The sequence below is a fragment of the Geospiza fortis genome, unplaced genomic scaffold (assembly GCF_000277835.1).
Source record: "Geospiza fortis unplaced genomic scaffold, GeoFor_1.0 scaffold112, whole genome shotgun sequence".
NCBI lineage: Eukaryota > Metazoa > Chordata > Aves > Passeriformes > Thraupidae > Geospiza > Geospiza fortis.
Window position 1 is genome coordinate 10,121,572 of NW_005054298.1, and position 26,920 is coordinate 10,148,491.

The 26,920-nt window shown below is 46.0% G+C and overlaps 1 protein-coding gene across 1 annotated transcript in view; it reads right to left on the reverse strand.

Moving 5' to 3' along the window:
• The window catches only part of GLI2 (GLI family zinc finger 2), a 186,706-nt gene that overhangs the window by 3,887 nt on the left and 155,899 nt on the right, over window positions 1-26,920 (reverse strand). Inside the window, 10 exon segments of the mRNA XM_031056326.1 lie at window position 1; window positions 3-204; window positions 1,253-1,589; window positions 4,621-4,902; window positions 9,334-9,498; window positions 13,124-13,273; window positions 16,868-16,999; window positions 20,080-20,193; window positions 21,742-21,955; window positions 24,044-24,245. The exon segment at window position 1 is cut by the window's left edge and continues 3,887 nt beyond it. Of these exon segments, the coding sequence (XP_030912186.1) occupies window position 1; window positions 3-204; window positions 1,253-1,589; window positions 4,621-4,902; window positions 9,334-9,498; window positions 13,124-13,273; window positions 16,868-16,999; window positions 20,080-20,193; window positions 21,742-21,955; window positions 24,044-24,245 (1,799 nt within the window).

Genomic DNA, 26,920 nt, shown 5'->3' on the forward strand with positions numbered 1-26,920 from the left:
CCTCGGTGGAACGGCGGCTGAAAAAGTCCGGGGAGATCCCTGAGGATCTGCGGCTGACAGTGTAGGCAGAGCTGACGGTGCTTGTTGTGCTGTCACGGCGCTCGTTGAGCTGGTTCAGCATCGTAACCTCATTGACAGACAGCTCCATTATTCTGGGGTTAGGCAGCATAGCTGAAGAACCACCACTGTTTTCTAGGACAGAGCCTGAAAGAAAGGTTGCAGGGAAGGAAAAGGTTTAGTTAGCTGAGAAATTTCACTTTGTGGTGCTCTAGGTGCCAGAATACAGACCCACAAAGCCACGCCCAAATACTTCATGGGAGTGATGATGAGTTTCATGTGCTGCTAGTGAATTCAAAGCTTCATTTCTAGCTCTATGTTCATGCAAAGGGAGTAAGAAGTCTGAGGAGAGAACTTAAGAAGTCCCTGCTGAAGAGTGTTTGTAACATGTACACCCCTTATACTCAGCTTCTGAGGGAATGTCTCCACATGGGCTTCCCTCAGCAGCACAAAGGTAGGACTGGTGTGAACAGTGCCACAGGGACAGCACACAGCTACAACTGCAGCTACTCTCTGGGACAGATGCACAGCAGTCAGGGAGAGCAGCCTGAGGACCCAAAGGTTGACATTCAAAGGCTCTTCCAAGAGCAACCAAGAAGCTCTGAGATCTAGTATAACCCAGGCACTATGCCTTTGGATTTCTTGGCAAAGTTAGAGGATCTCTAGAGGGTTCAAAAAGATGCTTTTACCAGGAATCACTAGCCAGTGGGAAACAAGCATATGAAGCTGGAGGCAATAGCTAGGAGTTTCTGAGTGACAAAAGGCTTCTGTCAGAGCAAGATTATGGAGGGAGGTCTTGTCTGGATTGCTGCTGTGCTCCAGTGGTCTCCCAGGAAGCACATTAGCCCTTGGGGAACTCTGACAGATAGAAAAAATGCCAGCAGCCTTGTGGCTGTAACTGAGACAATGGGGACAGCTGTGTCTGGGTTCTGGGCAAGCTCAGAAACAAGGAGACCAAAACCTCTGTCTCCCTTCATAGGTCTGTAGAACTGAGCACCTGCGCTTCTCTCGGACATCACCAGACGGCTGTGCTTACACCCAAGCTGTCCATTTTACCTGACATCTTTATCTATCAAAGCATGAGTCAGAAGCAATAAGGAATGATCCTTATTCCTCCAGGGCAGACTCTTGGTTATGAAACCAGAGTCAAACTCCGAAATGTTCCTACAGGACATGGTCCAGGCCCAGGGCTTACCATTTCCTGAGATGGGAGGCAGCTTGGTGTTTCTGGCTTGTGGAGCTGGGCTCACCCATGAGCAGGAATCCTTAACTGTCTTGAGTTTCTCCTTCTTGAGCTGTTCAAGTCGTTGCATCGTCGTCATGTGTTTCCTTAGCTGCAGGCTGACTGCCGAGTTACCAGATGAGACTGTTGAGTCCACGACAGGAGCGTTGTCATCCAACGCCGTCAGATCTCCCAGACTCCCCCCGCTGTGCATGTTCATTTCTACTCCACTGTCATTGTTGTTGGTGCTGCCAAGGGGTGATGGCTCACTGCTGCATGACGACTGGCCACCAGGACTGGACTGACACATCTTGGGCAGGGAAAAGAAGAAAAAGAGTTGGGCAGGTGAAAACATGGATGGAAAGAAATCAGGAGCCCAACATCCCTGGTGTTAGTCCCGGAGGCTAGGAGAGCTCCTATCCTAGGCTCTCCCTTGTCTTGTTACCCCTCCCTGCTGCAGGATCCCAGCTCTTCCAAAAGGCAGATGCCTCCTCCCTGTGAGAGGAGGATGGGACAGCACTCCACAGCTGGAAAAACCATGGAGATTTAACTGCAAGGTGGAGAGAAACCAAATGTTCTTCCTCCAAAAGAAGGACAGATGTTTCTCGAAGAAAAGCAGCATGTCACCTGATTGTGCAAGGTATATTGCAGCAAACACTGGCTCATCTAACATGCGATCAAGACTTAAGTATTTCAGACACAACGTATTTCTGTCTTTAAAATACCCTAACATATAATTATGTTAGCTGACAAACTTCCCCGCCAGATAAAAACCTGGCTCACTGTTTGCAAACTCCCACTTGCAGATAAGGCAGATAAGCACCATAAATATTTATTTTATTTACATTAGGAATGTAAACTACTCACATTGAGTAGTTTATTTGCAGCAGACACTATATGGTCTGAACTTGCTCTGCTGCTGCTACCAAACAGGATGCCTGGCTTTTCTGCTCCAGGCCCATGCTCCAGCCAAAAATGGGAGTGCTGAAAAGGCAAAGTACTCTGCCCTGGGCCAAGGTGGGAATGGGAGTGCTGCAGTGTTGTTCTTTACTCCACAGCAGCCCCCCATGGGCAGGTTTGACTGGCTCTGATTGCCCGTCAGTCTAGGCAATACAGATTGCAATCCCAATATTTCATGGCAAGTTGTGATGCTGGGAGAAAGGTGGCAAAGGGAATCCTCGGGCACTGCATCCTCCCCCTTTCAAGCAAATTTCTCCTATCCCTCCCCACTGCCCCATATACTTCCACTTCCACCCTGTGAGGGTTAAATGGAGACAGAGATCTGCAGGAGATCATGCTTTATACAGCTATTTTAACACAAAGGATTTCTTTGCTCACCTTAGTACCGACTGTCCTTAGGAAGGTAGAGTAAGGAAGGGTAAGTGGGAATAAAGAACAGGTTGTTAGGACAAAGACAGCATTAACAAAAAGGACCAGGTTAGTAAAAGGAGGAAGAGGGAAATGCAGAATACAGCACAAATTACCAACATATCCCCCACTCCCATACCCCATCTTCCCTGCCTTCCCTTTTCTGGGGCACAAATAAAAACTCCTAGGAGAGACTTTCTACCTGTTTCCATGGGTTTGGGGTGACACACAAATACAGGTCAAAACGAGGAGCCTGGGAATGATGGGGACCATTGAGGCACCTCACCCCTCCCACCACCCTGACCTTAACCATGAAACAGGAGTTGGATGTGGACCCACCAGATGAGATGGCACCTCTCAGAAGTGCTCGAGGGAAGTACGCAGTGCTAGAGAGGGACAGTGAAGAGAAACACAGGACCCAGGGCCCTGCTGCCAGTGAGATGGCTTGGCTGGAACCCTGGGAGCACAGAGTGCTAGGAAAACAAGCCCATACCTTCAGGAGAAGCAGGGTGGGGAGTTCTAATTGTGTCAGTGTATTCATAAGAAAAAAACAACAAAACACGTGGAGGAAGAGTACTGGAGAAAGGTCATACTGTCCAGTGGTTCTCACACCCAGCTTTTGTAACACAGCACAGAACCTCATCACTGTTTCTTTAGTCAATTAGAGACATTCTGGATGTGTAAATACTAAATTTTTTCTTAACTGAAACATGCTGCTCATTAGCAATTTGTCCAACAACACATCCCCTAACCCTTCTGAGAAAATCTTTGTAGCTCCAGGGCATGTTTTTCACAGGAATAACAATCTTTTAGCCTGGATTCAAATCAAGAAAATATATATTTTGGAGCTCAAAGTCCTTTCAGCTCAAGTGGGAAGTCTGGGGAATATGTGAACGCTCCTTTGCAGGTGAAGGTCTTTTCTTCTGTATCCAGCTCATACCCTGTCCCATTCTGAGCTGATGTAGCACACCAGAACTTTGGGTACAAAAGTGAAAAGAAACATCAAAAGGTAAAAGTGATTCATGTGTTGCAACACTCCATCTCCTCCTCCATCCTGGATGGGGTGGAAGAGGTTTGATGTGTTTGAAAGCATCACTATACACAGCTCCTCGGTAGCACTGACCACACTACTGCCAATTGTGGAGCTGCTGTAATGGGCAGAAAGCTGATAAATGGTCTTTGCTCCAGGTGCTGGAGCTGTAAAGCTTGATCATGGCTGAGTGACAGTCTGTACTCTGTGGGCCACAGCACTGCTCCCATGTTTATTCCTAATTTCACTCCCCTGCCTCATCACCTTGCTACAATTTTCTATGGTAGCTGGGAGCCATGTATTGAATTTCTGTACTCCTGAGGAATCTGCTCCAGCCAACCTTGGTTGATCAGTGAGGTGGGACTAGATGATCTCAAGAGGTCCCTGACAACCCCAGGGATTTTGTGCTTCTGTGTATGGTGGACAGGATCAAGAAACTGAACTTGCTTTAAGATACTCAACAAAAATAGAACAGCTAGTTTTATCCCCACTGGCTTCATCAAACAGCAGCAGACTAGAAAGAAAAGGTATGAAGGGTCTAGGGAGAAGGAGAAAAGGGACTGCTTAAGCCAGGACCTTTGCTTCAAGAAGCATTCATCAATCTGTGCCCTGTGGTCATTGCTCAATTTAAACTGGTGAGGTAGGTAAAGCTCATTTGACCACACTCTTGGGTTCTACCCACTTTCACAACACGGGAATGCCAATCTAAGCAAAGGGCACAACATGGCCCCCATGACTACAAGGGCAGGAATTTATGATGATGGGTAGGAAGGTACAAAATGCAGTGGACTGTGCCCTGACCTGCAGTTTCATTTCTGGACTTGAACTCTAGGATTGAAGGGCACCTGCCCAGAGAGGTAAATGGAATACAAATGCTTCATGCCCCTACTGCATCAGAGAGATCAGGAACCACATCATTTCTGCCAAAAGCAACTGCTCTTACCACAGAATTCTCTGTTTTTATCGTTTTGACTTGTAAGCAATCCTCCATGCTCCGTGTGGTGCTGTTGGCCTCGGGGCTCTCCTCTGACACCTTGCTGCTCTGCTTGGCACTGGCCTCGTTGTCCCCATTTTCCTTGAGAGGAGGTGGCCTTGGGTGGACATCATTGCGCTGCTTCTTTGTGACGTGAGCATCGGGCCCGTGCACCGTCTTGACGTGTTTCCTGAGGGAGCTGGGGTCCGTGTACCGCTTCGTGCAGCCAGGGATCTTACACACGTAGGGCTTCTGTCAACACAAACAAATCTTGGGTTATATTTAGAATAAGCCCAAATATTCCAGGTACAGTGTATGGGCCAAGAAAATACAATGAGCATAGCAGCAGGCAGCAGCAAAATGTGGAGCATCTGCTCTACAGGACTCTGTAAAGACTGAGATATGGAAGATGTGATATATGGGCTGCTGCTGATCCACACAGACTTGGCTTGTCATTTCATGTTGGCTAAACTTCTTGTTTTCAGTTTCTGGATCAAAAGACAGCTAAGAATTCACTAAATACTTTCCTAGTATTCCTTTCCCATGTATGTATTAGCTCGGGTGGCCACAGGAATGTTTCCTGATTAAGGATGGGAAGGAGGTGATGTAGTGGACTGGGAATAACACATTCGCTCTGCTAAGGTGGGGTCTACACCAAGAAAATGTCTGAAACCTTTTGGCTGATGGAAGTCCAGTGAATTCAAGCCAGACTGGATTCACCCTACTCAATCTATCACACCACTCCAGCACCTGTCACCTTGAAATCTGCTATTGTGCAAAACAAACCACAGGCATGCAATGTTTTTTTCAGACAACAGCACTCTATCCCGAATTCATGAATCATTGATTGCCACAGGAAAACAAGGCTGAAGCCATGCTTCTGAAAACAGAAATCGGCAACAGATACTTTCATTCTTTTAACTTTTTATTTTACTGAGTCTCCAATTCCAAAGTGTATTAGCACTGCAGTTGTTTGAGCTGGTGCTGCTGCACTGGAAGCTCAGAATTCATCCCAAGTTCCACTTTTGGTCTCACAACTACTTTATGTATTTTCCTACCAATGCAATAGGATAGATCCATGAGAAAAAACAGACAGATGTTATTTGAAGGCCACCCAAAATGACCATTCCTTTTAATTTTTTTAAAAATCTGTTTTGTAATGTTGTCCAGGAACTTAATTGAAAAAAATAAAAAGGAGTATATATTCTTTGCAGAAAGCCAGCATCATCACATGAAAAACACTGAAAGTCTGTTTTGTATTCAAAAGCATGCTTCCTGACTGATCTTGGCACATTATTCAAACCAGCTAAATCCATGTTACACCCCACTGAGGTAAACATATTTTAAAGCTGGGTAAACCAAAGCACAAAAATTAAAATAGTTTGTTTAAAAATACCATGCAACCTTTTGGACAAGCATTATAGAAATACTACTACTGCTATTAAGCCTTATTACAAAGAACAGAATCCCCACAACATGTGCTGGAAAAATCCTGTATATGAACAGCTCAAATATTTTTTATAAATATCCTTTATGCTCAACAGTTCTGATTTTTCAGACTCCAGCAATTAGGGTAACACAATCACTGTTGCTTAGAGAGCAGACACTCCACCTAAGGGGATTCAATCATCCTCTTCATCAGGCCATTCCCATTGCAACTGAGCTAAGCACAACTGCTGTTTCACTGGTGTGCCTTCATCTGTCCCTGGGTTATCCAGATTCTGACATCTAGTGACACCTTCACCCTAGTGAAGTCAACAGTTTAGATGTCTCAGATGCCTCCCTCCCACGCTCATGCACATACAGGGTAATACTCCTGAGGGTGGGAGAACTGGAGAACTCCCCACACACAAAGCAGAACTGGATTTATGTGTTTTATCCTTGTTCAGCCTGAGTTGCTGAAAATGTCACTCTGAGTCTTTGGCTGGCCATGAACTCAAGTCATTCCTCTGTGTATGCACTGGAGAGTGGTCACAGGATGAAAGCCCCTTTTCCAGGTGTAACTTAGAAGGTATCCCCTGAAGGGATTCAAACAGTCACTGAAAGTTTAAAATGTAGTGTGTATGACATTTCAACAATCAAACCTAAGCCAGTGTGGTAACACATCCCCAGCCTTGAACTTCAGCATGTTTGGACCATACACCTACGTCCTGTCACACAATGATAGTGACAAACACAGGGAACCTGGAACTTCCCCCTTAGAGGAGACTTGGATGACTAACTCTGAAACTGGTGTATTCCAAGTAAACACTGCAAGCAGAGGAAAATATTTAGAAGGTAGCTAGGAACCACAATAGAGTTACCAATGGGTAATGGGAAATATTCACAGCCACAAACTTCTGCTTTGCATTTGTGTGGTGTTGTGAGCCAAGGTCTCAGTACAGTTTGCTAAGCCAGTGGTCATGGCCACAGCTGGACACAGGACTCTTGCCTGGGCCTGCTGCCCAGTGTGAGGAGCTTTGCTGTGAGGGATACCAGCTGGTGTAAAGGATTGTGTTATATGATCCTCACAAAGAGGGTGTCAAAAATATGGCCCAGAGAGCCATTGTATGCAGCCTACAGATCTCCCACAATCTTGGGGTGTTTCTGTACTGCATCAAGGAGGGTTGAACAGCAGTTCAGGAACGAGCATGACTGCAAAATCTAAGATGGTTTGGATAGCGGCAGTGCCTTACAGTTCCTGTGTCAGGGCCAGCTGGTCTGGTACAGATCCTCCACTAGTGGCAGTGCTGTTCCTACACCAGAGAAGGGGTAGGTGTCCTTCAGGGGAAGCAACTGCAGAGGATAAAACCCCTATCTGTTATCTGAGTCTTTGATTTGTGGTGTTTGAAAGCAGCTTGTGCCAAGTGTCAGCATATTTAGATCAGGGTCCACAAGAGACATGGAGCTGGATGCTCCTGCCCTACAGCCTCACCTTCTTGCACAAGGGGAACCCAAATGAACTGACTTTCAAGTGTGTTCAAGCTCTGCTCAGATAAGTCATCCCAGAGTCATCCCAGATCCAATGCAGCTCCTGATCTGGAACACTTGGGAATCTGAACCCATTGGAAAAATTACATTTACTAACACATTCAAAATGAAAATTCCACATGGGACATTAGCTGGCTCAGATGGGAAACTGCCCTGCCTAGCAAAGCTCCTAGGAAAGCTCCAGGGATCTGAGCTTAAGTGATCTGTGGCAAAAAAGTCGCTCACATACTGTCAGTGTGCACAGACTGGGCTGAGTGAGTCTGTATCCAGCACTGAGAGCTGTACCAGCAGTCGTGATCCATTCACATGAGAATCCTTAGGAATCGAAGGGAGATGCAAATTTCCTTTGAGACAGGAAACAATGTTACAAAAATGTAAATCTTCAGTGGCCTGATTGATTTATTCAGTTTGAGAATATGGAGAGTGGCTTAACACTGCAAAATTAGAGGTGGAAATATCCCACAATGAAAGGGACAATGGATCCAGCACTGGAGGAAGGCAGAAAAAGCATCCAGGGCTGGAGAATGAGCAATTTCCAACACCTTAATTGCAAGATTAAACCACAATTGCCTACCTTTCAGGGGAAAAAGCTTTAACAGAAAAATCATGTAGTCAAACAGCACTCACTGGGAATGCTGAGCAGACAAGAAGCTGCAATCTACCTTTTTAGTCCCTCCTGGCCTCAAGGTTGGTGTAGCTTTAAAACAACTCCAAACTATCCAGTTTAAGTGTGGATACGGGTTAATTTTAACCTGTGTCTTGCTGGTGGAGAACAATCCTGACGTTTGGGTTGATACCTAACCCAGTTCAAACAACCCTGAGATCCTAGTCATTCATCAGTCCATCTCAGCATCATCTCGGCCTGGAAGATGATTCTAGATTTTGAGTCCTCATTCTGACTCAAACAGAATCTCTGAAACCTACAGAGCTTTGGTTATCACTGACTGATACTATGCTAGAGATAAAAATACTCCCAACAAGCCCTTTGTAGACACAGCATTGCTTCAAAAGGCTGTCAACCATGGCAACTGTGTTCCATTCTCCAATAGTCTATATTTAACTGTTGCAAATTAGGCTACAGACTGAATTCTTCATGGCTGAAAACACTATTAGAACTTTAGAGTGTTGTTTTTCTTCCCCTGTCAGCTAATTAGTGGTAATATAAATTTCAATCGTCGGCCGTGGTTGATTGCAACAGACCATCACATGCGTTACAATAAAGGCAATTTCCTCTGCTCCCCAACTACTAATACTGGGTCTTAATTATCCAAGGTTAACAAAGCATTGCATTGTGCTCTATCATTGTACATCAAATGATGGAGGGACTATTATTTCCAGAGCATCAGGATCTAGGGTAGCTGTTATATTACTGCAAGTCTGCTCCACAGTAATATTAAACTCCACTTGCACAACTGTACTATACTATCTATGCTATTAAAAATTATATGTTTGGAAAATGCTTGTTTTCATTTCCAAAGTCGATTAAAAAGTTTGCATACTTTAACATCTGTTTATGATTTCAAACACAGCTTTCATAAATATAAAGCTAATGTGGTGTGGCTCCCCAGCAAAAATAAATCCCATTAAAAAATAAGATAAACCTCTCATTACAGTAGGTTTCTTTTTACATGCGTCCAGTGTGTAAAGTGTATGTTTATTGTCAGCAAAATTTAAAAAAAGCCCTCCGTTGAGCTGTGGTGAGCCCAGGCTTACCTCATTGGAATGTGTCCTGTTCTGGTGCTTGGCTCTGTCCGAGGCATTGGAAAAGGCTTTATTGCAGCCTTCGTGTTCACAGACATAAGGTTTTTCTCCAGTGTGGGACCTCAGGTGTGTCTTTAAGTTCTCCAGGCGGGAATAGGCTTTGGAACAACCCTCAAACTAAAATAAAAAAACCACATGAGGAGTGATTAATTAACCAGAAAAATTTGATTTTTCCCCTGCCTAAACCCTTCCAATCTGTTTCTCATTCTTTCTTCTTTTTTTTTCCTTCTTTTTAAAGGGCTTGTGTTTTAGGGAACAACATCCACTTTGTTGGGAGAATTTGCTTCCCTAGGCAGGCTGAGAGTTTCAGGAGTGAGTCATATTTGAGGTGCTACTCCTTGTTGGGTACCCACCTGACATTTCAACAAGTGACTCTTTTTTTCCAGCAGGGCTAAACACCCCTCCACTCCTCCCAGAGCACTCTTAGCCCCTCCTGCCACCCCTCTGCATTTAAAACACTCAGAAACAGGGGCCCCCTCCTTCCCACCTAGGGAACTGACAGCTTCTCCACAGTCTGACCAGCCTTGCAACTCCACTAGCACCAACACTGGAAAGAGCAGACAGTTCCCTAACACACAAACAGAAATCTAGCAAGCTTTAAAGCTTCCCAAATTACAGCTTGGGTTTACTCTTGGAGGATGCTGTGGTCAGGCTGTCTGACATTACCAGTTTAAAAAACAAGACTCTCAATCTTGAAGACAGATGGATTTTTGGATGACGAAACAGGCCAGGAACCTTCCTCCTGGAAAGAAACCAGCTGCCCACACAATGAGAAGGAGCAGCTTGGGAGACGTGGTGAGGCTTCGGGCGATTAAAGTCCTGCCACCCTCCATTCTGGCTGGGCTGGAGGCTTCTCCCTGCACCTGCCCTGTCCCAGCATGGGAGGGTTTCACCTCCAACCAAGGAGTCTCTAAAGTGCTCTTTGACAAAACAAGCGGGAGGTTTTAAGAAATGCAAGGCTCCCTTGCAAATTCTAGCTAAATGCTGCACTGCTTGTTCAGCTGGGAGTATTGAAAAGCCCAGGCTGTACTTCCTATACAAAAAAACACCCTTTAAATTTCAACAAGCAGCCCCTGCTGCTGTAATGTGTTGTATTCTAGTCACATCACTTAAACATGTCTACAAGTTCAGTCCAGTTGTGACAAGACTTTACATTGCTCTGCTTGAGTCTTGGCCAGTGAAGAAACTGGAGCCACAGCAGGACAGGTCATGCTCTGTGTCTGATTTTCCCACGGGCAGCTGAGTGGTTCTACATATCCAAAGGTTTGGTCACAAGCACCTGCATTCAACAGCAACAGCGCTTGCTGCCTTGGGCTCCACATCCACTGCTGGACTGCTAGGGAGGGAGGCAAACATGCAGCCCATGAAACCCATGAAGGGTGGAGGCACAGATTGATCCCATGCAATTTTTTGTGTTGGAAAAGAAGGCTTACTTAGGATCCTCTTTAAGGTCTAGCAAAGGGATGGTGGACATAAGGTAGATTTGCTCTGCTCTTGAGATGTTCACATCTCTTCAAGGACCAATAGGAGCATCCTGCAAGAGCTGATTCCTTCCACAGCTTTGTCAGGGCGGGATGGATCCATTTTTTTTCCTCAGACAACTATCATTGGCCCATTCGTCCCACAGAACATGCCACAGCTCTGAGGTAGCACAGCAGATCTCTTTCTTCTCTTGCCCTGTACAAACAATCCTTTACAACTCGAGTCTCTACAATTATTGAAATACATCATTCCTCTTGCTGGAAAACAAAGGGAACTCAGCATGAGACAACTCATGCGTCCATTCTACTTTTGCTGGATACTGACACAAAAATGCAGTTATTAAGAGCAAAAGTTCTAAGGCCACATTTTCAAATAAAAGCTTCTCGGCAAAGCAGCCTGTGCATGTTCAAAGCAGTTGTTCCCACTCTTATGTGTGGATTTGATTATGCCAGTGGGAGTTCTAGCTCTCATCTGTTGAAATAATCCTTGACCAAATCCCAGGCTGCAATTGGGCTCATCTGTAGCTTTATGTACACCACAAACTTCTTGTCTGAAACCATTGTTGCTTTGAACAATCACTGCCAGACTTGGACAAGGAATGCTGTGCCACAGAAGGGCACCGTCTGCAGAACTGCCATTATCCCAGTTAAAACCACTGGAAAATGGTGGTTCTCCAGTTCGGGGACATGCAACATACTGCACATGGAGGGCCTGCAGTTCTCCAGGAGGCAGAGGATGACTTGAGACTCAAACACAGCCTTGCCATTTCCCCAGTGTGACAGAACTGAGGCTTGAAAAGGCCAGGATTGTGCAGCACTGTTTTTTCCTGCTCCACCACAGCACTAAAGAGGATTCAGCCACTGCTGGTTTTGTCTCCTGAGTCCCTCTGCCTACAAGGGCAGGCTAGACTTGCCCTCAGTGCTCACTTTGTATGCACCAACAATCAATATTTCTTGATACTTTTAAGGAAGATTGGTAAAGCACTAGACTGGGCAAAGTGCTTTAGAAGATTAAAACAAAGGACATGGCCCTGTGCCCCGGGGGAGCTTATGCTCTAAATTAAATGAACACAAGGCTGGAAGATTGATAAAGGAGTCATGCAGCAGGCAAATCATACATATCCTAATATTTGTAAGCAGGAGCTGGGGCAGAGCCAGGGAGCGAGCAGGGCTGGAATTGGCTAATGGAGAAGAGGAGGAGGAAGATACAGGAGGAGGGCTCAGACATTTGCTGAGCAGGAAGAGACTCATCCCCAAGACTCTGGGGAGAGGAACAGTATAATGCTGACTGCAGAGGAGCTATGAAATACCATCAGGAGGAGAAGGCAGAGAGCAGAGGATATCAAAAGACAGCGAGTAAAAGAGGAATAAAGGCTGGAGGAGATGACGAGGGAGATTGTGAACACCTCTCCCAACAGCTGACCACAGTCACTCAACTCCATAACTTTGTTTCCTTCTTGTGCCTTGCATCAGGCATCCTTGGCTGCCCCACATCAACAAGCAGTGTGGTGACAGGCTCCAAGTGTGAAGGCACATACAAGATTTCACATCTTGGGCTAAGGAGAGGGAGAGCCCAGCTCTCCCACGTGGTCAGCGAGCCTGCAGCCACAGGGCTGAGATACAAAACAGTACCCCACACTCTTCCTCAGGAAGGGTTGAACCCTAGACACAGCGCTGCTGGTATACAGGAAGTCTGAGGACTGAGCCCTTCTTTGGGGTTCAAGCACCTATGGCTTAACCTCACCTCTGGATTAAGAGAGCACAGGCAGGAGGTGTTGGCCTAGATTCCCAGTCTAGAAAGAGGCATGTGTGAATACTTAGGTGGGTGAGGGAAGCTTGCATTCTCAGCAGCTGTAGTGGGTGATGCCAGGTTAGACACAACCAGGGTTAGGCACCTCCCCACAGCGTGGCATTACTGTATTTCTTGCTTGGATGTAGGCACTAAATTGGCTAGATTTTCATCTTAAGTGACTTGTCCTGAGTTGCTTTGGATCTCTGTGGTAGTTCTGAAATAGTTCTTCCCAAGGAAATGCAGTTTTCCCACTAACACCTCCCCCACACTCCTTGTTCCCTTGTCCCCAGGGTCTAACCTGCAAGTAGCTGTAACCCAGACATAGAGGGCTGGACTGGCTCTGAGCTGCTGCCAGTGGCTGGCCTGGTAGAGCCCTACCTGAAGCCATGCCCACGTCTGCAATCACATTTCTGTGACCACCCCAGCCTGGTGTCCCACTTGCCAAGTGAGATGTCCCCTGCCAGCTCACCGTGCACTTGTGTGGCTTCTCTCCTGTGTGCCTTCGCATGTGCACCACCAACATGTACTGGGCCTTGAAGGGCTTCTGCTCCCGTGTGCAGTCCTGCCAGCGGCACACAAACTCCTTCTTCTCCCCGTGGATGTGATCATTGTTGATGTGCTGGTAGGAGAGAAAGGAAAACCAGGTCACTCCTGAAGAGCTGATGCCAGTGAATCACGTACAGTGCTCTGAAAGCCAGATGTTCCCTCCCAGTGCTTGTCAGGCACTGCAGCACCTGGGTGCCAGGTGCACAGGTGACACCAGGGATGTGGACCCAACACTGTGGTCTGGTGTGTCCTGCAGAGAAAGGTGTGCAGCACCCAGCACACTGGGTACAAAGCAGGCTAAAAATGTGAGGTTTGCAAAAGCAATGGGAGCTTTTGGGAGCAGGGAGCCCTCTCAGTGTGCCCCCAGCTGCTTGATGCCACTCTTGACGGGGACGACAGAGTAATTTCTGTTTCTGCTGAGCCCTCCTGTGCTGCATTTACACACCTGAGACCCCTTCCTGGGATGCTGCTGGAGGATGATGGACAGGAGACAAGCCTTGATTGGATTCAATAATCCTAAAGGTTGTTTCCAACCTAAATGATCCTATGCATCTAAGTCCATATGCTGGCCCCATGACATCCACCTGCCATCCAGAGCTGGTGGCTGGCAGGAAATGACAGCATCTAAGAGCTATGCAGCAGGGAGAGCTCATTTACTGCTAATTACTCAGGCCCACGAAACTCTGTGCTGGAGTGTTGAAAAGCCAGATCCAGAATGGTGCCTTCATCCACCCTGGTAGGGAGAAGTGGGCTGTTTTTTCCCAGTGCAGGGCAGATGAAGCCCTGCCGAAAATAAACAGAGCCAAGGGCCAGCCCGTCGGCAGCGCCGCTCCCGCGGCAGCCTTGTCTCTCTGAATGGGGTCTCATTGCCAAAAATAATGCCTGTCCTCGCTCCTGTGTTTTCAGAAGACATTCACTGACAGGAAATCCTAAAATAAACCACTTTGGTTTTGGGTTTTGGCTTTTTTTGTGCTGAGATCTTTTCCAGCCCCCGCCTTCGTCCCCAGGCCAAGGCCAGGCACACATGTTGCAGCTAGGGATGAGACTCTCTTGGGGCCGTGAGGCAGCATGAGGACACAAAAGTACATTAAAACAGATTCATCAGCCTTCACAGTTCCAGCTGAACTCAGTCTCAGTGTTCTGTGTGCTGCAGAACAATCCTGGGGTCAAGGTCCTGCTGCCTGGGGTCCCAGTTCTACCCAGAGACAGGAGAAGGTGTGTGGGGCTCAGCTGGTCTCTTGGGCACCACACGCAAACACTGAGAGCCAAAGCTGTGTGCTGGGAGAGCTGGGGGAGCCTGGGTTTGGGAGAGGTTTTGTACGGGTTTAGAGTTCTGCTGCCTACAGTTCTGGTTTTACAATGTGGCATCGGAGTGAGATTTTAGCCTCAGATGGTGGAAATGTGATGAACCTCCCCAGAGACCCATGGACATGCTAAATCATGTCCAGACCAGCCTGGGGAGACACGTCTCCAGGCTCTGCTTGTATGGGAGTCTAACTTGCAACCAAGACTACACACAGCAATGCTGGGAGTGTGGAAGAGCACAGGCTTACCCTTTTGGTGTTGTTTGAGCCAGAGGAAGAACATTTACAGAAAGGGAACTGCAGGCCCCATTCAGGACTATTCACTCCCTATCTAGGCAAAATCTGCCTCCCATCACATGGTGTAGGAGCTGCACAGCTCACCCCACTTCAGCTACAGCTCCTTAGCCCCTGCCTGGCTGAAGGCTTTGTTTGGGCTTCTCTCAAATTGAGTGTGACCTTTGAGGTTGGGAGCAGCAGCAGTGCTTGCAAAAGTATGTCATCACTGCTGCTGCTCCCTGTTGACATGCACTTCTCCCACAAGCACACTCTGTATGGGGAACAGACCCTGCTCACCCAGGTACTTTGCTCTGCACACAAAATAGAGTTTTTCCATGCATGGCGAGATGGCACCTTCTCAGAAGCTGGCCCATGACATCTGTATTTCATTTGCATGTGTATTTTGGGCATCCCAAATCCACAACCTCATGTTGCTAGTAATCACAGTACAGAAGACTCAATTTTTGTAACCTTCCAAATTTAGGAAAATCTTGGGATATTTCATCAAATGTTTTTCTTTGTTTATTTTTGGAGTTTTTTTCTGGAAATCATGCTGAGCTGCCTGGTGCTCTGCACTTTGCTCTGGGCAGAGTTAGTTTTTCTTACATCTGAGAGGGAAACACACAAAAACTGCTGGACACATGTGAGCCCAGCCCATCTGACAGGCATGCTGTGGTTTAACCCCAAAAAAGCAATGCCCCATGGCATGCAATGTGCAACCCATTAAGCACCTGATCACTCAATTGGCCTTGAAAACCGTTTCCAAATCTGTCTGTACTCAAGGACTTGATGCACTGAACCAGTGGCTTCTGGCAGAGATGGGCAGGCGCAAACCTTAGATGGAAGAAGAACATGTGCCCAAAATTGTAATTTAGAGTGTAGTCCCTCTGCACAATGTTTGTGTGCAGAACTTGGGCAAATGGTGACTGATGCCAATTTGGGGGCATCTAAATATATCCAAAATGAAGACATATGAAAAATGGTGAAAACAGACAAGCCCTCAGGAAGGGGGCTACATGTGAGTTGTACATGGATGGCCCCTGGCAAGCTGGGAGCCTGTTTGAGACAAGCAGCTAAAGGCTGGAGGAAAAGGAAAAGGTAGCAGCTCCTGTTGCAAATGGTGTTTAATCCAAAACTCTGCTGCACGCATCAGGGTTGCTGGGCTGGTGTTTTCCCAGCAGATATGGGCTGACTTCAAAGAAACGGGGACTCGCACCACAGACCCAAAATAAGGACCAGGAAGGTGTTGGGCTGGGACAAAATGGGGCTTACACACAGATCATGTCTGATTTCACAGGCACTTCCCTGAGGATGAGGAATTTGTTGACCCCAGAAGCCAAAGGAAACCAAATGGTGGATACCCAGATGAAGCAAAGCATACAAAAGGTTCTTGGAATTAATTAGAACTGAAAATCTGATTAATGACTTGGTTTGAGGATCCTTCAGAGAGCAGTTTTGACACTGGTTTGGGAACATCACTGTGATTATGGAAGCCCTGTTGCCCAAGTTTTAGAAAATCAACCCACTTTCTGTATTTCAGACACTGGAGCATATCTCCAAAGTCTGAAAGTGCTCTGTTTCTGTGGGAGGGATGAGCTGAGCAGGTCAACAGCCTCTAAGTGATATGGCTCCACAGCTCATTAACAGCAGCATAGAGACTTTCCCAGCCTGCACTAGGACTGAGGACAGCATGGATGATCCCTGACCCATAGCTGGTGTAGCTCTGTGGGAAGGCTCAGTGAATATGGCCAGTGAAGAGAGAAGGGCTCAGTCCCTTTCCCCATCTTCTGATCCAGTCTTCTGCACTGAGCCTTCTGTCATTGGGCCATGCACAAGGGAGACTGAAAGTGCAGCCTCAGCAGCTGAGAAGGGAGCAATATCACATAATCTATGAGAGCCTTCTTTCAGCTGAACTCCTCGGGGAGCAGCGACCTGCTTTGGCAGTGTTTACACACCGTATCTCTGATTTGCACCTTTAGTAGCTCCCAGGGTGAGCTCTGGCTGTACAGCAGCTAGTGATAAAAAATGAGGACAAGTGCACAGAAACCCAAATTTATTGCTGGGGTTTCCTCCCAACCATTACTCACATGGACGAGCTGCTCCTGAGTGTCATATTCCTTTGTGCACCCTTCCCAGTGGCAGTTAGTCTCATAAATAACCTCAGGCTCCTGTTTACATTCATCCTTATCAAGATCTTCTTTCAGGTCTGTCAGATGCTCCTGCAACACATAACGGTGCATTGTATAAGGTGAACTTCCTTCATCTGAATTCCTCCATCACTCAGAGATTACAGGGCAAGTATCAACTGATCACAAAACCATGCTTTTTGTGGCTACATAACATCCACAATTACTGTGAAATAAGGAGCTACAGGGTTTTGGCAGAAGTGGATCAGAGTTGACAACAAAACATGAAACACCCCAAAGCCACTGTTGAAGCAGTGCCTGGATTCAGCTGGGTTGTGGGCAGTCCCAGGAACAAGTGAAAAAACGAAAGAGCTGGCTTCTGACCTTTGGTTGTGTTCTTTGCTGGAGCAAAACAACTGATCTGGGCAGAGTGAAGAAACACGAGCATAAAGAAATCACAGGGCAGTCAGAGCCCAGAGCCCACACTCACCTGACATGGGCTGGGCAGGGGTTCTTGTTTTCTGCATATCTCAGTAGATGAGAAAATGATACCTAACCCAAAGATTTATGCCTGCAGGATGCTCCACAGGGATGAAGTGATAAGGTCTCAAAGCACTTCTCCTGAGAGGGGAGTCTGGAAAGCTTGAGCAAGACCCAGTGAAGAGCAGGTTGCAGAACAGAGCTCCTGGGACTGTGGACTCATAAGTGAGTTACTTTTATGCTGGGTACACTGTGAGCTCTCTCCTTTACTTCTCTGTCTAGCCAGCTCCTCAGTGCTAAATGAAGCACAGAAGATTTTTGTTATGGCTGCTAGGATTAAAGAATGGGCAACTACACAATAGTGAAACATACAACATAATTAGTACAAATGTGAGTACATGGATGTAACTGTCAACTCTGCATGCATCAGATACCTGCACTACAGACAAGGCCATCAGCACCCACTATTGGCTTGGCAATCTAGCAAGACAAAACCCAGCAGGTTTTGACCCCCTTCATTCCCTTTCCTCCCAGATGCTACTGTTGCCTAGCACAAAGCATCCTGCCTCCAGGACACCTTCAGACAAAAGAGATTTGTTTTAATTAGCTCTTATTTAAAAAAAAAGATATTGTAAGGTGGCTCTTGGGACAGGAAACTGTAGTAATTTACAGAAAGACTTTTGGAGATTCAAACTATACCAGAGCCCAGAGCAATAGTCTCAGAAAGTTCAAAGGGCAGGTTTTTTTCCCTGCAATTCCTATTGGTTGAGCTTTAAACACTAATTTTTTTATGTTTGTCTCTGTGCAAAGTGCAGTTCCCAGACAACTGTAATTTTCTACTAAAAGTCCTATTTTGCCAAAATTTTTATACTTTCTGTTGGAAAAACAGAACTGTAACAATTTAATTTGTTGAAAAGGATTGACTTGTTTCATTTCTAGCTAGTTCAATGCTAGTCTGAATCTGTACTGGAGCTCTCTTGTGGCACTGCAGAAGTTCAGTAACTCGGGTCCCTCATGCCTGGTACTTCACTGTGTCCCACAAATCTTGTCTGATTGTATTTTTTACAGCACAAACCATCATGGGAGATACTGTCTTGCCAAGGATTGCAAACACCCAAACCACAACTCACATGAGGTGTTTCAAATGCAGCATTTCCAAAACAAAACATACACCTTTTTGGGCATAGATGAACTTCATAGTCAGCAAAAAGTGAATCAGTCAATTACTAACTGACTGTAACACAACTTTCAGCACAGTCTCCTGCAGAAAAGGAATTTCTAAAGTTAATGAATTCTTCTTGCTTAGACCAAAATAGACACCCACTATATTCAGTTTTTTAATCTGTTCTCCCCGCCAAGAACGGGCTTTTACATGGTACCTTCTAGTAATTTCCCAGTCAATACTGAAATACTGCAAGATGTGGAACGTACATTTCTCTTGGGGAATTACTTCACATACCGCCTCATTAGGAACTATTAGATGATCAGCGTGCATTTTCCTACTCCTAATTTCACCTTGCTATTCTAATAAAATCTCATTGCCTTACTTTAAACTGCTCCATTCAGTGCCAATTTCAGTGTTTTTAAGACCCAGTGGATAAAACCCCTGGAGCAGGGCTATCCAAGCACTCCCAAGCTGGGTGCGCACGGCTCTGCACGGAGCAGCGCACGGAGGATGGCAGCTGTTGAGTGAGCAGCTGTCTGTCCCACAGCTCCTCCACTGGCACATGCTTTGAGAAAGCAACTGATGGCTTTCAAATATTTTTTCATTTGCTGCAAGAAACAAATACATTGCCCTATTAGCCCAGGCGGTGGCCAGATTGGTTTTTCAGGGCATGTGATTTTGCAGCAGTGTGTAGATGCACTCCTAAACTCAAAGCTCCAGAGAGGTGCCTCTTTGCCCTAATCGTGCTGACTACAGCATGTTTATCTTTCCCTGATATGCTATCTTCATCAATTTTACCAGCCCCCTGATGACTACACACGTTGCTGTCCCCATGCATCATGCTGAGACCTGCTCCTGAACCAGGGCAGAAGGAGAAATTTGTCATCAACTCTTCCATTCGCTTGACAATAACACGGCTTAATATTTCATGAAAATGAAGTGCCCAGAGCACTCGTGATAGTTTACAGTTGTGATAAAGGACGGTCAGATGGATACTGTCAGCCATTAAGCAGTTTGCAATCACAGTGCTCCAGAAAGAAAGCAAAGGCCTCTGGGCCCTTCTTGGTGTCAAATGTTGTGTCACCAGTGTAAAGGATGTTTCTAGGAGCAATTCCTTGTTGAATCAAGAAGTCGTCCTTTTTTTGCAAGCCTTCTACCTACATGCAAGTTTCCCTCATAATCTATGTTTGCTCTGAGACACTAATGCTGCTTGCTTTGCAGCACAGAAAACTCAGACATCTTTTTGACATTATTACACTTGATATATTTGCTCTCTCCTTTTTTTCCTTATCCAAGCACAGCAACAGCAAGCTGAGTCCCATGTACCCATGGAATGCTTCACTCAGTCACTGCAGCTCTGCCCCATCCCTTCCTGGGCTTTGTGCTCCAAGAGACACCTGCCTGCCTGGCAGATTTTGCTGCCTTGCTCCCAACTACAACAAAAGATGCCAGGAGGATCATTCCCAAAGATGACACCCAGCATCTCACTGCCTCAACCCCACAACATGGCTCACAGTAGGGACGTTACCTGTGTGTTTGGGGACACTGGGGGCAAGCCCTCAACTTCAGTCTTGACTTTGCTGCGTTTGTTAATTACTGGATTGACGGTGCTGCTCACGGCCGACTCACTGCTCTGCTTGCTCTACGAAAGAAAACCAGGCAAGAAATGGCACTTGGGTTTGGGATGACACACAGACAGTGGCCCACTTCCTCATTGGAAACTAACTTTAAAATCAGTCAAGGCTGAGCTTCAGGAGTGGCAGGGGACAGCAGGGTTGGCCTGGGGCTCAAATGAAAACCAGCTATTGTGGGTTTGTCCAAGGTAGAGAAATGGAAGAGAGGGAAGAAAAATCAAGGGTAGCCTCAACTTCAGGCTCCCTGGTGAGCTTGGCCTCGCCACTGCTGCCCTGTTTCAGAGCAATCCAGTCCATGGCATAGCCATCAAAGCCTTATACAACCCCCACCCAAGCCAGTTTTATTTCTCAATGTGACAAAATGATTTGCTGAGAAAATGAATTCCTGGGGGAAGCAAGGGGCCCTGGTTATGTGTGAGGGCTCTGGCATGCTGTGTCCATGAAAGACTATATGTGTAATTTGTTAAGCTCTTAAAAAATAAGAACAACTTCAGGAGACAAAACATCCCATTGTATGTGCATAAAATTGGAACATTAACATTTTAAATACTCTTGCTAATTGCTCAAGATTGGGCTTGCAAATTTTTAAACAGAGGCAGAACTCTTCCAGCCACATTAATTTGGTAGCCAGTTTTGTAAAGAGAAAACAAAACCAATCAATCAAATAACCTGCAATAACAAACAGAGTTTGCAGTGCAGCAGCCATGAGAAACCCTAAAACAATAAACCAGTCTGAAAAGTTCAGTATGATACTACTAGAACAACGATTTGAAATGGGTGTGACATATGGTGAAGTAAGTCTTTGGGGAGAAAAGCAACTGCAATTTAGACTTGGAAGGAATGTAAGTGGAAAGAAAAATGATTAAGAATGTGCTAGGCATATTCACTGACCCAGTGCATGTGGAGGGCTTGTGCACATATATACGTGCTTGTGTGCTCACAGGTAAGGATGCATTTAAAGTGCGGGGTCTCATTCCTAGTTTTCAAAATCCGGCCCCTGGATTTGCATAATTTAGCAGTAAAAATTGACAGCAGGGACACATTGAGAGAAAACTTGCTGAAAAAGAAGGAACAGCAAGTAAAATGTGAAGAGGTCCTACACAGGATGCACTTACACATTAAAGATTAGGACCATCATCATGGTTCATATGAGTACAAAAAAGGAAGGAGGGATTGGTGAAGGTCCCAACAAGAAGCTTGGTTCATAGGTGCTTATTTTGCAAAACACTACAGCAACTGATGTCCCTCAATTTCGCAGGACAGAGTGTTCAAGGAGATTTCCTGCCTGGGACGACCTTGCATATTGTGTTCAATACTTTGATGGACCAGGGCCTTTGGTTTCTGTAAGGGTAGGTGCAAGGAAGGGAGATGGGTGCAAAATTTGTCTGTGACTAATTCAGAAACACTTGCCAGGAAAAAGAAAAGCAACACAAAGGCACAGTGTGAGTAAAAAAGAGAATTGCTAAAACTCCTACAACCAGCATGAAGGGAAGCCCATGTCCCACAGAGAAGGTGCCTCCATTTCCACCTGTGCCATGCAGGATGGCTGTCCCTACCTGGCTGGAGTCGGAGATGCAGTTGCTGTTGCTGCTGCTCTGTGCTGGTGATGGGTTCACGGAGATGACTGCCATGTGCTGCCGTGAGGGGAAGGTTGGGGATGGCTGGATCAGGGGAGGAGTGTGTCCAAAGGCTGAGCTCAGGCCTCTTTGCTGGGTCAGGATCTGCTGGTACGTCACAGGGTTAAGCGGGTGGGGGAAGCTGAATGCCGGACTGCAGCAACAGGACAAAGAGAAATGATGAAGAGTTATTTTAAACAATATTTATCATATTAGCCAGTCACTGATTCAAGTTTGGCTTCTTGGAGACTCCAGGAATCAGGCTGCAATGCCCAGATAGACACCTTCAATGCTAGGATAAGCCTGACTGCCTACTTTACTGCAAAGTCACCATTTGACTTAAATGTGCCTCAGCAAACTTGTGAATCATTTTGACCCAAGCATTAGACTGATCATGATTTCCTTGCTTCCTATGTAAAAAAACCCAACAAAAGCCCTTGGGAGTTCATAAGAGGATGGTACTTGGGCAAATCTGGCTTTGCAGCCCTTAAGGCTCCTGGGTTTTCCCAAGCAGACCTCTTTTGCAAACTTGCAGCTTTGGGGTTATGCTAACCTGGATATGAAAAACAAGTATCACCTGGCTCACCTGGCACAGATTACAGCAGGGATGAATAAGTATCCACTTAACATAGTCCAAAACCATGCAATTTACTCTGCATTCAGGTGAGGGGAGTGCTGGCTCAGGGGACTGCTGAAGCGTGTCACCCTTCCTATGTAGGTCACTGGTTCATCTCCAATCTAGGTCAGCAGTGACCAGGAACACCACTCCCCCGGCTGCTTGGGCAATAACTGGGGCAACAGGTCTGAGACAGGATGCAGCAGTGGGGAGCAGTAAAAACAAAACTCTGCTTTTCGAAAAAAGGGGTTCACTCCCAGGAGCAAGTCCACTGGGCAGAGAGGGAGAAGCACAGAGGATGCTCTTGGGTAACTCTAGATGTGTGATGCACGAACCATAGATGGCCCAAAAATTGATTATTTGCCACCTTCAAGAAGTGGCTGCCCTGAACCCTTACCCTCATGGTATTTTCACCACAAAAACTGCCCAAGGTGTGAGTGTTCAGAGAACAGGGCCATAATTAGAAACATGCTTAAAAACCAATTTCACTTTTGGAGAGAGTATTTCATTCCTGCCTTTAAGATGCTGTTAAAATAATAACAAAAAATCTTTTCATACCAAATTTCTGGCAGTTAGGCTGCTATATATGTTACCCATTTTACAAATCCTGACGTTTAGGATATATTTTTAGAACACTGAGAAGCAGTTAAAATTCTGTATTATTAGTTGATTATTCCCTTGGAGGCTGAAAGTTGACCATTAGGTCAGTCCCTGGACTCTACTGATTGGTTAAAAATACCATATATTACTCTTAATATCTGAGTATAAGTAGAGATGCTACAGGTATGTGCAGCTAATGACAACAGGTAAAAAGACTAGAAAAAATATGATCACCAGATAAGAAGTTGCAATGTGTTTATGTCAGTCTTATGTTTGATTTTACAGTCAATTTCTAAATTGTGCTGCTGGATAAAGTAACTTACATAATTAATGCTACACTTATTAATAAAAACATCTCTGTTTTCCCCCACAAGTTTAAAGCATGCATAATCTTTGTAACCCTTTGCTTTGCAACATCAATGTTAATTAGATCTAACATTTTTAACAGTTAAGTAACAAAAAGAATAATAACATTGTGAAACTTGGGTGAAGCAATCACAGTAGGGATTGACAACAGTCAGCTGCCTAATGTAAGTGCTTTTTAATTAAGCTTTGAACAAAACTTTACTCAAGGGTTTATATTTGGTTTAAATACGCTTTCAGAATTAGGCTCTTCTATCCACCCAGGCAACATTTTTTTAAAGAATGTGGGCCAGTAATTTGGAGAGTACTTTGGGGCAATCTCTTAAATCAGAGTGTTTCTTAACCAGTCAAACTGCTCACAATGAGCATTTTTTAAGACAAATTTATTATCTGTTTCTGCTTGCAGGGACCCATGATCATACTGTAATTACTGGAAACGTGGTAGCCAATAACCACAATCCAGCCAAAGAAACCCCACCCCAAAGGCCACAAAATACCCTTCCACATGCAAAACCAGATGGGGGCTTTGATTTACTATGCTACACAGCCCTGATGCACAAAAGCAGAGGCTGCAAGGAAGGGAAGCTCTCCCTTGCAGGAGGATCGTCCCTTCTTTCATGCGGGTGGTTCCTCAGCTGAATGGAGCTGATCCCGGAGCTTTACCTGATTGTCCCGGCAGATAAATGGCCGTAGGAGCCACTCGCTGCTGAGCTGCTTCTGGAGTTGTTGATATATGCCACAAGAGAGTTTGGGGAGGTCCTGATCATTGTCTGGAGATCAATGCTGGCATCAGAGAGCGGGGAGATAGACAGGGCTCGTTTCCGGCTTAATCTTGGAGTCACCCGTGGGCTCGAAAACCGGGACACTGCAGGAAAGAGAGGCTTTGTCAGACAAGACCCGTGGGCTGCTCCCTTCCTGCAGGCGGGCTGGAAGTGCTGAGAATTGCTGCACTCATGACTGCTGCGGGATGTTCAGGACCCAGGAGTGCTGCAGGGACCAACTGCCCTTTGATGGGAGGTTTCCTCTCTTCTGGGTGCTGAATCACAGGGGTCAGGCAGCACCATGAACGCCCGCTTGCTTTGCTGTCCTCAGGGGATACAGAATCCTGTCCATCACCCCCTTTCATGGGCACTAAATTAACTTAAAAGGGAGAAGGCCAGCAAGGTTTCCATGAGTGCAGCCATGCCTGTTGACTCGGTGTCAGGAGCAGCAGGCCAGGGGAGCTGCACATCCAAGCTGGCTGACCATTGCAAATGGTGAGTGTGTGCCTGTGCGCGGGGGGAACAGAAACCAAACGAGCATGAGCACAATGCTGACCATCCAATTAATGAAGGAGGCGAGGCTCCAGAAACCCTGAAAGTAAATTAAGAGTTTTAAGAAAACCAATTTGGCAGCTCAGGCACAAAGTTCAAGCTCTCCCCCTCTGAGGGGACGTGCCAGTGCCTGGACCCTATTAGCAACTGTCAATCATTCAGGCATGAAGTAATTTCCAACCCTGCCAGGCCCATTTATGGATCTGCAATACATGATGGGTTACTACTGTAAAAGTTTGGCATCTCTCAGTGTTTCAGCACTGCTAACTGGAAGTACTGACTTCACCCAAAGGAAACCCTGCCCAGGCTCGACCCACCTGCAGGTCTCTGGGGTGGCGTGGATGGGAGTTGCAGATGGGCCAAATCACAACTTTCTTCAGTACCAGGGTAGCAGATCCAAACCCTGCCTGGAATGACTCATCCCTCCAAAGCAAGCAGTGTTTGGATTGTGTATTAAAAAAAAAAAATCTAAGGATGAAATATAGCACTTGGCAATGGGTCCTGGCTGGTAATCCCTGCCATCCACCCAGGAGTGCAGGAGGGCTCAGCTGCTCCAGCTCCTTCCCTTGATGAGCACAGCAATGTATCACCACCTGACTTTTCCAGTGGTGGTCTCCCCAAAAAGCACCCTACGGGTTTATCCTATTAAATGCTGTGAATAAAACACTGAACTGCCCAGACCAGCAGTATGAGCCATTTTCCTCTAGCTGGCTGAAGGCACTGATCTTGGCTGCATATCACCAAATACAAGCCTGGTACTTTGTAAGAGCATGAACTTTCTGTCCTGATGACAGTGCTGGTAGGTGAGAGGCTGACTGGGATGTAGAAGGAGGTAAGATGTGTCCTGCTGGTGAGATCAAACAATTCCTTGTGCAAATGAACTTGCCTCAGCAAAGGCTGGCCCGAAAGGCTGAAACGGAGACTTCCCAACCTTCACATCTGGTTCCTGAAATCTGAGCCCTGCCAGAGCCCTGGACCAAACAACATGAAGGCTGCTTGGGCCTAGATCATAATGGTCCTCTGGCCATAAGGAATCTTGATTCAACACATGCACCACAACCTGGAAAGACCGGGGTGCTCTTCCCAGTCCTCTTCAGCCACACATCCTTGAGCAAGTTGCTGCTTCTTTCTGTGTCCCTATTTCCCAGTGTCATCTATTTAGATGAGCTCCTTTAGACAGGGATTGTATTTTATTCTATACATACTGCACCAAGTGCAATGGGGCCCCATCTCAGATGAGTTGTCAGGATTTCTGTCCTACAAATAATATGTGTATTTCCAGATATAGATATTGTTTCCTGCATTTGCATTCCCACAGTCTCCTCCTTCTCTAACAGAAGGAAGCAGGCCAGATTTGACAGTCATATTTATCTCTGTTACTCCCACATCTCAAGGGAGATCTGTTTATTAATGTGCCACTTCCCTTGATAAATTACTAAATAGAAAGAAAAGCCTTGTACTCATTTCTCGCTCTTCCTTCACATGATTTATGCTCACAGTGCTGGATCAGCCATTGGTCCCCATTAATTTGCAGAGGGAAGAAGACCTGATGTCCACCAGAAACCTGGGTTTTAGCAGCACAGACGATGTGGGCGCTCCTCCCTGCTGCACACAGGTATGTCATTTTTTCCCCATGTAAAACTCTGTGGAAAGCTGTCAGATTATCAAGCTCTCCTGGGAATTCTCCAGCCCAAAACCAGTAATATGCATTGTGTTAGTGTCCACTCTAATTTAGATCCTGCAAGTACTGTGGGCTGTCTGAAATGTTTGATAGCAGATCCAATAGGTTGGGCTCATGCTTTACACGAAAGCCACTTAGGTCTTGCAGGCCTCCACAGAAAGCTGTGACCTAAAATCGTGCTATGGATGAACAATTCCTCTCTTCTTAATGACAGCCTGCCCAAGGTGCCTGCGAAGAGAATCGTCTGGGAAACAAAAAAGGAGTTTAGGCACATGAAGAAATGCTTACCAGTGCATTTAGGAAGAGAGAATCTTTTCAAAATTATTATTCAAAAGCAGATTAACAACACTGGGATTGTTCTAAATAATAAAGTTTGCCTGACCTGAATCTTCTGATCTGAGGACATGGAGCAGGAACGTTAAATGGTAGCAGGCAGCAGCAGTGGTCAGCATTTGTGTGGCTGTACATAGCAAGGTGTTCAACACAGGCTGACTGACAGCCACTGGGGCACATAAGCCAAGTCCTCTGCTGCCTGAGGTGCAGTTT